This window comes from Stegodyphus dumicola, chromosome 3 (assembly GCF_044657685.1).
Source record: "Stegodyphus dumicola isolate Sdum_Otavi_A_Nest chromosome 3, ASM4465768v1".
Lineage (NCBI taxonomy): Eukaryota > Metazoa > Arthropoda > Arachnida > Araneae > Eresidae > Stegodyphus > Stegodyphus dumicola.
Genome location: NC_140770.1, coordinates 164,318,253 through 164,331,110, shown reverse-complemented (window position 1 = coordinate 164,331,110; position 12,858 = coordinate 164,318,253). Strand labels below are relative to the sequence as shown.

At 33.5% G+C, this 12,858-nt stretch overlaps 1 protein-coding gene across 2 annotated transcripts in view; it reads left to right on the top strand.

The window, feature by feature from the left end:
- Positions 1–5,127, top strand: part of LOC118191757 (organic anion transporter 3-like) — a 91,856-nt gene extending 86,729 nt beyond the window's left edge. Inside the window, exon 10 of one of the 2 annotated variants that reach the window (XM_035362607.2) lies at positions 4,091–5,127. In XM_035362607.2, the coding sequence (XP_035218498.1) occupies positions 4,091–4,756 (666 nt within the window). In that variant the 3' untranslated portion in view covers positions 4,757–5,127. The remainder of the gene's footprint in view (positions 1–4,090) is intronic. The other variant, XM_035362608.2, reaches the window with a different exon arrangement.
- The last annotated feature ends 7,731 nt before the right edge of the window (positions 5,128–12,858 follow it).

Below are 12,858 nucleotides of genomic sequence, written 5' to 3'. Positions count from 1 at the left end.
TCCCCTTTTTAAAGGGCGACTGGGGTTTTCAGGGGACCCAATCGCGAAATCCTGGGTATGGAAAATCCTCTTCCAACACCCTTTTAGTTCGGGCCCTTTTAGTTTACATTAGGTATTTTTTGGAAGCAGGCAAAATGAAAAATTAGCAATCGCCTTCTCCAGGAATCGATCCGCGGACCTCTGGAATACCAGCCCAGTGTGCAGAACCACTACACCACGAAGGCACACCAAGAAGGTAGGAGAAATACCTTATATACTTCCCCTTTTAAAGGGCGGTTAGGGTTTTTAGGGGACCCAATCGCCAAATCCTGGTGTAAAGGATCCTGATCCAACACCCTTTAAGTTAGGGCGCCACTGTAGAGACATTAGGTTAATTGGAAAAGCCGGAGAGATGAAAAATTAGTAACCGTCTTCGCTGGGAATCGAACCACGGACCTCTGCAATACCGGCCCCGCCTGCAGAACCACTATACCACGAAGGCACGCTAAGAAAGGGGGAGAAATACCTTATAACTGAATTAAATGAATGAGAAATATATCTCTAATGAAATGAGGAAATAAGTTTAAATGAAATGCAGCAAAAATGTGTTTAATTTAACAGGCCGTACGAGGAAGTCATATGTTATCCACATCATATTTCTTCATTTTAGCTTCAAAGTAAAATGCTTATTGTAACATTGTTCTTTCATCCGTTTTCCGAAACTGAATATTCAAAGCGACTTTTTATTCTCTGAATGTCGCTCAGTTATTTTTCTTTATTTCATAATTTTCTTATAATTTCTTGGTTCTATTTTAATAATGACTAAAAAATTTCATCATTGATAGCGCATAATTAAGACTTAAAAAAATGAAAAGAAAAGAAAAAAGAAAGAAAAAATAAAATCTAAAAGCTTCGAAATTCTTAAGATTTTGCTACGGGAAGTTTGTTAATTTATTTGGTTGATCTTTACATTATGGTAACTTGGCGTTTTTTTGGCGAAAATTTGGCGACCAACTCTCCTACAGCAACCCTCTATTTTTTTTTCCGCCGATATTTTGTCTTCACGAAGTAAATACATGTTTCTTTTCTTTTTATCTACTGAACACTTCTTCCAACAATCTACTAGCCGAATTACACTTATGCTAAAAATTTTATCTAACAAAACTGCTTAATCATGACAAATATTCACTGCAAAATTGGTAAAAAGGGCACAATACCATACTCCTTACGCGTTTTTCAAAATAACACATACACATAAACCATGTACACGCCGACTTATTTTTACTTAAAAAAACATCCCAGAATTGCACAAAAATGGCATTGCGCACACTCTTCACTATATCCATGTACACTGCTTTTTTCTCATAAATTAGAAAAATTTCACGAAAATACATGACAATTTTCTCAATCTTTAAACCCGGTAAAAAGAACATATATGAAATTACCTGATCGCGAAAAAGTATTTACCCTTTACAAATATGAACATTTCCACATATAAAATAAATAAAATATCCAAAAACTTTTACCTCTAAATCATCTATTACATTATACACGTCACCAACGAATTCATACCGCAAGCATTACAAATACTTAGTATCAAATATTTAAATTATTTCCATGCACGTTTATTTCAACTTAAACGTATACCAAATTCCTACAAACATAAAATTCACAAAATAACTATCATTTAATTAAAATATCACTAAACCATGTACACGTCGACTTATTTTTACTTAAAAAAACATCCCAGAATTGCACAAAAATGGCATTGCGCACACTCTTCACTATATCCATGTACACTGCTTTTTTCTCATAAATTAGAAAAATTTCACGAAAATACATGACAATTTTCTCAATCTTTAAACCCGGTAAAAAGAACATATATGAAATTACCTGATCGCGAAAAAGTATTTACCCTTTACAAATATGAACATTTCCACATATAAAATAAATAAAATATCCAAAAACTTTTACCTCTAAATCATCTATTATATTATAAACGTCACCAACGAATTCATACCGCAATCATTACAAATACTTAGTGTCAGATATTTAAATTATTTCCATGCACGTTTACTTCAACTAAAACGTATACCAAATTCCTACAAACATAAAATTCACAAAATAACTATCATTTCATTAAAGTATAATTAAATTCAAAAACACTACTTAAAATATAAATGAGCACATACATTAAATTAATAAAAATTACCTTACAATCCTAATTACTTTAAACTAAATCATTGCTAATAACAATTTTCCCAATAATACCAAATTCCTTTCCACTTTACATTTAGAACAATGCATAAAAATAATATCCTCAAATAATTAAAAATACTAACTTACCTAATCTTCTTCAGAATCTTGATTACGTGGCGGATACACTTTTCTAATTCATTCAATAAAATTATTGAAAGATTTTTTCTGCGAATTTTTCCTCCATACTTCCTCCGCTAAATAAAAAGCAAACTTCTCTTTGTCACAATGCCTAAATACCCATTTCAAATTCACTTTATTTAGGGCCATGGGATCCAAAAATTAAACAACACTGTTTCACACAACACAGAATAAAGCTAAATACAAAATTTCCACATTTTTTCCCGATTTTCCCCCTTTTCGGATTAAAGAACCGTAATTCGTCCATTAATATCACATGACATATCCCATGATCTCTCATTTCCCTCACGCAAAATAATGCGTAATCGGAACTGAGTACTGCTCACATTATTACCAAAGTCCCTTTATCGCCTCCAAAATGTCGCCAAACTACCAGTTACCATATTGTAAAGATCAACCATTTATTTATTAGGATGATTAATATTTGTATTAAGGGATAGTGCTTATTTCATTGTAATATTGTTATATGTAATACATTTTTTAAATTTTTTATTTATTTATATGTATATATATAACGTTTTTCTGCAGAGTAAAATTCTGCGCAGTTTTAAAATTTAACGTTTGGCATTTTTCCGGTACATTGAAAGCCAGACGAAGGCTGGCCGCGTAGCTGTTAGTATTAAATAAATAATTCTTAGAAATTAACCCCACCCCAGCGGCCGAGCGGTAAAATCGCTGAACACCGGTAGTTCGGTCCGAGGTTCGAATCCAGCGAACGGGCTGGCTGCATTGGCGATTTCGTGTTTTTCCCCATGTGTAATGTGTATACGAGCCAGTTTCCCTCAGAAAGTCCTCCACGAAGGCATCCCTTCCCTTAGGCAGATAGCCCTAGTGTGGTTTGCCATAATTAAATAAACCAAACCAATCTTAGAAGTTATATTAAATTAATCATTCCTGCTGAATCCTTCAAGACTATCAGGCGGTTCCTTATTTTCCCTCGCAATCATTTCTAAAAGGGTAGATAGTAGATAATAATAACGCAGTTAACTGAATGCTCTCTTCAGCATTAATGGCAGCAAAAAAGTTTTAAGGTAAGCTGCTCACGGAAATGAAAAGTTGGAACAAAAAAAAAAGTAAATTTTATTGAAAAAATCTTGTATAATTTATCTGAGATAATAGACAAATGTCACTGAAAGTTAGAAGTTCTAATAAATATGAGGTACTTCACTTTTAACTAAAAAAAGCAAATGTCTGAATTTATAAAATTTGTTATTTTTATTAATTGGGTACTGATTACATGTTATAATCATGATAATATATTAGACTATTTTAACATTATTTTTGTTTATTCTTGCATTGTGCTTAAAAGGCAATGATTATTTAACTATGTAAACTGCCAAATTAAGTAGATTTTTTTTTAAATTATTCAATAATTATTTTTCATATATTAGAAAGAAAATATCCTTTATATTTTCATTACTATAGCCATTTGTGCTGCAAGCTCCTAAATTTAATCTCAAGGATGCCATTAAGTAACTGTTTTGCATGTTATTATTCTTAATTCCTGTTATTCCCATGTCAGTACGTTTCACTATAAAAAATAATTTTATGTTAACTTTTAATAAAACATTTTATTTTAAAATTTTTCTGCAAATAGAAATCTGAATAAATTTGTTAAGTGAAAGCTGAAAATTAAGTTGATAAATACTAGCGAATCTTATTGTTCCATTATATTTCCATATACAGTTTTCTCTTTTTTTCTCCCTCCATAAAGCATAGCCACTCTCGTTTCCAAATCCTGGCCATAGCTGGAGCTCTAAGTTTTGTTGCTGGAATCTTAACTTCTTGGCTACTACCAGATTGTACTGATCGTCCACTGGCTACAATAGCTGAAGAAGTCGAGATTGGTCAAACTAAAATTATTAATGACAGTGATCTTGATTTTCGAGATACTTCAATAGCATCAGGTTTTGTTCCGAACATACCAGCTGAAGACCCAGAAACATCCGTTCGTTCCAATAACAGCGTCAACGAGTTTGAAAAGTTAAATTTTGGCAAAGGTTTCCTGAGAAGATTGGCATTTTTAATTCGATGTAAAACTCAACGACTCTTTTCACCATCTAAGTATTCAACAGCTCAAATGAGCTATGGTAAAGAAATACCACCCATCAGCGTGGTAGGTGGTGATATATTTGAGCCTGTCACTGGATTCATCTTCAAATGGGATCAAGCAGAGCCTACTGTGAAAATATCAGATTTCGAGAAGGAAATGTCTGTGTACTGGAAACCAAACTGTGATCCAAATGAAAAGAAACTTAATGATAAACACTTGAACAGTCTGAATATTTTGTATAACATACAAAGTAACGCCTTAGATGGTTCAAATGAGTGCGTAGAATTGCAGAATAGCTCAGAAGATATTACCGATTCCAGTCTTTAAAAGAACAATAGCGAGAAGCTTATGTATTATTTAAATTAGTAATAAATTTTAAATATTAAATTTTCTGCGAATTTTTCGCGAAGTTTTTTTTTTTTTTTTTTTTTTTTTTTTTTTAATGGATAGTTGTATTCAGAGAGGTTTTGTGCAATAAAGATTAGGTATATAGGTTGAAATCTGCAATATGAACTAAGAAGTTCTTGTAAAAATGCACTTTATAAATCTCATTCTTTTTTCATACGTATTTATTTCAGTTGTGTTAATTTATTACGATTTGTATCCCATCAATGTGTAAAAGTATAATGAATTATGTGATGTCATTTTTTTCTCGTTAAATAAACATTTGTCTTTCGAATCATGCTTAATAAATTAGAATCTATTGAATGTTGTTTGTTTCTGTCACTCTCATTGAACTCTTTCTGTAGATAACTACTTCCTACACAATAATAATGTTCGTAATTTGACGCAATTTATTGTATAAGAGAAATTGTATGAAAATATCTAATAAGTACGTTTGAAGCAAGTAAGAAATGAGAAACAGAGCTTTTAATTTCCATTATGTGATGCAAATACAGCTATAAAGTTTACAAATCATCTTTACAATTATACATAAACTTTAGATAGACTGGCAGCGAATTCAACTGAAACGTGAGAAAAGTATGCAAGAAAACAAGTATATTTTTATTTAAGACTAAATAAAATCAAGAAGCACACCTATTGCTTACAAATCAGCCAACCGCTTGGGGCAATGTAACTTTTAGAGTAACAATCAGCTCAAATGTAAGATTTAAATTAAATAATCTAGTAGCCAAAGGCTACGCAGATCAAGTTAACGCGAAGTAGGCTTAAAACGTAACCAGCATAGATATTCAATTATCGGCAATTATAATGCAAAGCAAAAGAAATCTTATCTTATCTAGAAACAGAGAAACGTAGCGTCGAGAGACAAAACGTGTTCTCTCTTACACTCTAAAAACCTTACCTTAAATACACGTGAACTAATTTGCATTCTGGCTAAAAAACGAAAGAAAGAAGTGATAGTAAAGTTGCAAAACATAAAAATAATTAGTTAATTAACATGAAGGAACATTGCACAGTACGTATTAATGTGTATATATCAGTTTAAAGAACAATACATATTGATTAACTCAACTCACAGTGCAGAAGACTCTCTTCTTTTAATTATAAGGTATTTTATGTTAATTAACGAAGTTTTATAATTTGGGTCTGTATTATTACTTCTCCTTTTCGTTAGCCCTAACCAGAATATAAATGAGTTAAGACTGTTTAAGGTAAGTGTTTGGAGGTTTTAGATATGGAGTTTTTGACAGCGAAGCTTGCATCTTTACATTCTATTACCCAGATCAGCCATTTAATTTCCTGTATTAGCCATTTACTAGCCGAAGTTAAATCGCACCATTGGAGTGTAGAGTCTCACTTGTTTTGATAACATACACTAAGAATAGATCTAAGCTACTTATCTTATGTCTACATAAGCAACCAGAAACGTACTAAGGGTGTAAAAGACTCTTTTATTAAGAACTCGAGTTATCAGGACTACTGTTCTTTCTTATCTGTTTGGTGAACATGACGTATCCTGACTAGACAATGAGTTTGACTACAAACTATGTCCTATGGAGTGTAGCAAAGACGACAAGATGAGAAGGGTTAAATTACCCTTTATTTTCCACGATATTACAGACGCTCCCGCACTTCGGGATACAAAGAACAACCACTTGTGGTCTGAACGTAAAAATATAAGACTACTAAGCAACTAAAATTTAAGTAAGAGCTAAATTTTAATATTTTACACAGATGACTAACTCTATACTAAGACTGGCCTTTTAAATTACTACGTGTTTAGTACTCAAACTGCGGAAAACTGCAGTGCGTCTTTAGCTTTCAAGAGAACTAAAACATCTGGCCTTAAAGGCAGCCAGCAACTGATTGAAGTTCGCGTGAAGTATAGTTGCAAGAAGGCTCACTCTCTCTCCATCTAACTCTGCTCTTGGCAAAAAAGGCCCCAACTGAAGTACTTACGCGTTCGCAAGTACAATTTGCATAAACATATTCACGCGTTTATTCTGGCCGGAAGTGGAAAATCAGAGATGATAGTAAAGTTTTAAAATAAAATAACCGTTAGTCAAAGTTAAGATCCTTACAAAGTAAGTTAAACAGAAAGCCAGCACTTATGGCTAAACTCAAAAGAAGAATTTTAAATTAAAACTAAATTTAAGTCTTATTTAGCCAAAGGCTACGAAGAGATATTTAAACGCGCAAGTTGCCTCCAACCTACACTGGCGTGACAGCACAGTCTGCAAGAATAAAGCAAGGAATGCCATCGTAGAATATCAACTAATAACGTGGTCTTCAGCACGCTCTGACTAAAGTAATCTCCAAACCTCATTTAAATACACGCCAGCTAAATTTGCTTTCTGGCAGGAAAACGAAAACAAAGAACTGAAAAGAAAGGTTTGTAACTTAAACTATCTGATTAATTAATATAAATACCTTTCAAGAGTTCGAGTAGCTTGGTTAGACCAAATTTGTGTAGTCTCCGGCTACATTCTTTTTTTGCATTGTAAATTCAACTTTATGTTATTTTAATACTCGCAAGTGGCGGAAATTGGATTGTACGCACAAATTGGGCCGTCTCTTCAATTCAAGCTGAAATAAAAAATGTTTACTTAAAACCACCATGAAGATTTGTCGTGCGTTTTCAGGTGGACCATTCTAATAACCTCCGAAAGACAGAGTAATATTAAGACCTTATTGAATTCTTGCTGGTATTATGACGAATTGGGACTCCTTTAATGATGATGTTGTCAATAGTTCAACCCATTCTCTGGCTAGAAAGCTCAAACTACAAAACCACAGTTATGTGGGAGTCCAGAAATGATTTCGGCAAAGTCAATAATAAGAAACAGAAAACAAAGGAAGTCAAGAAATATTCTTCTGCCGAAATAAACGAATCCGTTTAATCCGTTAAACTTCAAATTAAAATTGATTTTCGAGTCATGGATTTCTATATACCTTAAAAATTATTTGCCATGAAGATAATGCAGTTCTTCCTTGGCGTAAGCCAGATGCTACCACGAAATTGCTTACATGTTACTGAAAGGAACCAGCAAAAAAAAAAAAAAAAAAAAATACTGTAATACTAACTAGTGAGGAATACTAAAAATTTCAATAAGAAGTGTGACTTAAATTTGGCACCATTATGATATTATGTTTTTGCTTTCAATGTTGCATGAACAAAAGAATACGCATCTAACACGTGCGTAAATGCTAGAAAATTATTCAACAATTTATTTTAAACACTTATCAGTTTGTAGGCAACTTTTCGGAGAATTTTAAGATTTAGAAATTAAATAAGAAACATACCAATTTAAAATTTAAAATTAGACAAAGGAGCAGTCTGGAGAGGATGGTATCTGCTAGAACTTGATGGAAGGCTGGCAAAAGAAGCATACATTTGGTTGCCTAATTGGCGCTATTTTTTTTAAAAATTATTCCAGCTGCTTATTTGATTTGCCTCGCTGCGCAGTCAATGCAATGAACCCCTACTTTATTTATTATCATTCTTAAAATGGTTTGCTATTTCTTGTAGAGTTCTGCTTGCGCAGTTTTTAGACCTTTCTCTCCGTAGCTTTAGCAGTGGTCCTCCAGCCTGCAATATTTATTCTAGGATATGAAAGATTATCCATACCAAATATAATGCGGATATATTATCTGTCAACCATTACACTGCACAACAAATTTGAACTTTTTGTCGTGTCAGTATCCTTAACATAAAATATACTTTTTATATGGAAATTATGGTGTTAAATATGTAAACAACAATGAAATTCAAAAGTTACGGTTTTTTATTAATTTTTGAAATACGTTTTTAAACGCATGTTGATTGAAAGTGTTTTTCTAACACTAAATTCGTCTTCGTTTTGCAACCCAGCGATATATTACATCTGGAGCATCTCTAACAAGTATCCAAGAATAATCAGCAAACATGTAAATGCTCCATTTTCAGTAATCTTTTCTCCATCTCTGCAATGTCCTGGTGAAAGTACTCACCATGTTCATCACTAACCGCACCGCAGTTATCTGAGAAAAAGTCTAGGTGGGAATCAAGAAAATATATTTTCAAGATGTTGCAACCCAGTTTCTTTATAAAAAAGCAACAGTTCCTCCATAAGCTCAGTGTAGTTTTCAGACCTCTTGTTTCCCAGGAAGTTAGTAGCTACTTGTCTAAAATTTATCCAAGCATTCTTCTCGTCAGCTGTTAAAGTGTTTTCAAAAACCTTCGTCCTTGAAGAGATTTTGGATTTGTAGCCTAACAAAAATGCCTTCTTTTGTTTTTGCTTCTCTTATCCTATGACATATCCCTAGAAGATATTGAAATGTCAGGCCATTTTTACCCATCATTTTCACAAAATTCTTCATTAGGCATAATTTTATAGTAGGGGTGGTATTCATATTTTCATTGGGTTAATCAATGGCACATATTGCAGGTTCCTTTTCCATAGTTCCAAGGACTGTTTGGTAGGCCGTTCTTTCTTTTTAAGATAATCTGCCCTTGCTCAATTATCCGATTCACACAAAAATAGCAGAATTTTGTATATCCTTGCTACAAATAAACAGTAACTACTTTTAAATCTGCGCACACTTGTCATTTACAGTGTTCGTATTTTATGCACTTAAGGTAATTCTTCAAATTTATTTGCGATTTCCTTCATACTATCAGTGTGGTCATGGGGAATCAACGGTAAATTGTTTCTGATATGTAGCAGAACAGCTCTTGAGCTTAAAACATTGAACCACCTATGATCAATCTTCATTCCTTCGGTTTATGATTCATATCGAGAGCTCCGAATAAACAAGGCCTCATTCTAAATTCAGAAGTGCCGTATCCCCCCTGGAACGCCATCAGGAAAAAGGAGGAAAGTTAATAAATAAAATACTAGTAATAAAAGTAATTAAATTAAAATTAAATCCAATAAATATAAATATATAAATAAAATTTTAATAAATTATAAACTTAATGATAAATTGTAAAATAAAATAAATAAAATATCGGACTTCGTAATTATTTGGGCCTCCGATTGGACTTACAGTTACACAAAAAAACTAAGAAATGGCTCAGTCTATCTCCGGTTGAATTTAGACCCTTAAATATACATTATAAGATACTATTTCAGTGGGCGGGGAATTATTCTTTTTCCGGTACACCAGCGCAAAAAAGTTAACCATTAAAACGTCACGAATGAAAAAGGGCAGAATACTAGAGAGTACGGAAATAAATTTTAATGGAGAATTATAGATTTGAAGACCAACAGAGAAGAGTTCAATATTTTCTGGCCTGGATGCAAACCAATATAATTCTAGCTGTCAGGCTTAATACTAGTGGGCAAAGAAATTTACCCGAATCCGGCCAGATGACAAAATGAAACCAAATGTAAAGTCTGTATCATAAGTGAAAATTTTTGTTCCCCTTACTCAGTTACACAGTTCAAGTCTGCAGGAGTTCTGCAGTGAGAGGTCACTAGCGCTGGACGTGCCAGATCAAGATAATCACTGTTAATGCTTTTGGGAACAAATCGTTTTACTCGCTTTCAAAAATTTATTGCACTACCTGGAGAATAAGCCTTTGACATATGGATGGTGAATTTTTCCTTAAAAATCTTAACATCCGTCAAAGGGTTTGCTACCCAGAGAAAGACAGGCATGAATTCGGAAGTTACAATCGATTTTAAATATATTTTTACATAAAATTTGTCTGCAGAAACTGTGCTTTACTTACATAAAAGAGGTACTGAAGCTCTTTCATTTAGGGTTTCGCTGCTCTCTGGTGGGCTCCAGCAATTTAAGCTCTGGAATAAACCATTTACGCTCTTGCAAAAGTCTCCGTCAGTGTCGAAGAATTGAGTCAGATCTTTCTAACAAGTACGGAAATGAGATATCACCACACCGTTTCCCAAAAACTCGTACTGCTTTAATCTTGATCCTAATAATTCCGCTTTTTTTTTAGCAAATCTAGGTCTCTCTCTAGATCGTTTAATTAGGCTTGACTCATGATGTGAAGCTATCTAGATGAAACACTGGGTGAGTAACCAGGATCGAAAGACGCTGATGGCATGTTTATAATGTGGCAAACTTCAGTACTTTTTTCCGATTCCGAAGCAAAGGCATGTTTCCGACGGTTTAGGAATTGGCAAATCATCACGGTAGGATTTTGGTCGTATAGAAGATAGTATATTTGGATACATTATAACAGACTTCAGTACATTCCGTTTTTTAAGGACCGTAAAATATCGCCAAACTAGTGTTGATCCCAAAGCTTCCATAAATAATTACGGCAACCCTAACGCAAGAAAGGAAGCATAATAGTAAATAACTATCTAGGATTGTTTTAATTTAGAATGAAAAGTTCATTTCATATAATACATTGTTTTATAATTATAATTTATATAAAAAAGGGCTAGACATAACTGACCGCGGAAAACCGCTCACCGGTAGTTCGGTCCAACTTTCGAATCCGAGCGAACGGGCTGGCTGCATGGGTGTTTTCACGATTTTCCGCATGTGTATAGTGTGTGCAGTATCTTCTGGATGCATAAGTGAATAAATTGGGGGCAGCCCTGGCAAAATGGCTAAATACTGGAAGTTCGGTCCAGCTTTCGAATCCCGGCGAACGAAAGCGGACTTGCCACGTGTATGCACTATCTTGCGGATGCATACGTGAATACAGCCGGCGCAGCCCGGGCAAAATCGCTGAACACTGGTAGTTCGGTTAAACATTCGAATCCCGGCGAACGAAAGCGAGCTGCACTGGTAGTTCGGTCCAACTTTCGAATCCCGGCGAACAAGCTGGCTGAATAGGTAGTAACGGGCTGGCTGCATTGGCTGAGCGTTAAAGTCGCTGAAAACTGGTAGTTCGGTCCAACTTTCGATACTCGGCGAACGAAAGTGGGCTTCATCCCGCTAGTTTTATTATTATAATTTATATAAAAATCTGATGCGTACACCACATGACTTCCTTGTACGGAATATTAAATTATACGCATTTTTTCTTGCATTTCATTTAAACTTATTGGATTGAATTAAATCTACTTCGCCGACAGCGCATAAACCACAATAGAATAAATGCATTCTTTAAAATTCACTCTAGTATTTGTTTACCATAGCGACACTCTGGCGCTAGATTCACTTAACAGTATTATATATCGTTCATGTTATAACTCATCATGAAAAAATTTTAGAATTATCTAATCGTTGCCACATGTTCTATTCAAATACTATAATAAAGCTGGAATGATGTATAAAAGAAATTAAGAAAACAAAGCAAAAAAGAAACAGTTTTTCACAGACGATTTAGTATTTCTCATTCAATTAATTCAGTTCTCATTTCGCGAGAAGGCAAAAATACATAAAAACTCAAAATATCTATATTAAAAATTACGAAGTAAATCTTAAACACGTATTTCCTCGAAAATATTCCAGAAAGGATTAAGCATGATTTAATTGGCAATAATAAATGAAGGCGTTATCTTTGCTGTTGCGAAGCTAAGTTTCTCTAGATTGGCAACAAATCCACTAGTCTGCTGTTTCAAACGCAAACAATCTATGGCCGCCATCAAAATAAAGGCTTAGCGGCACTTAAACAACTTTAAAATTGTTGATAATTCTAAAAATATTGCATACAGATTTATTAAAGGCATAAAAACCTTAACCGGAAAATAAAAACAACATAATTCAATCATTTTTAAAGCAAAAAATGTACAATTTACAAACATATAAGAATAAAGAAACTGAAGTCACTGAGCTGAGTAACAGAGTGGATATATATATATATATATATATATATATATATATATATATATATATATATAAACATATATTTATATACTGTTTGGTGCGGCCTATTGCAACCAAAATACGAGGTGCACATCTACATGTTATAGCAGTCCTACATACAAAATTTCATCGTTCTGAGGCTACTCGTTTTTGAGTTATGCGAGATACGTACGTACATACATTCGTACAGACGCCACGAAAAATTCTCTTCAGAATTTAATTTAAAGCAGTTTTATAATTTTTTTTTTTTTTTT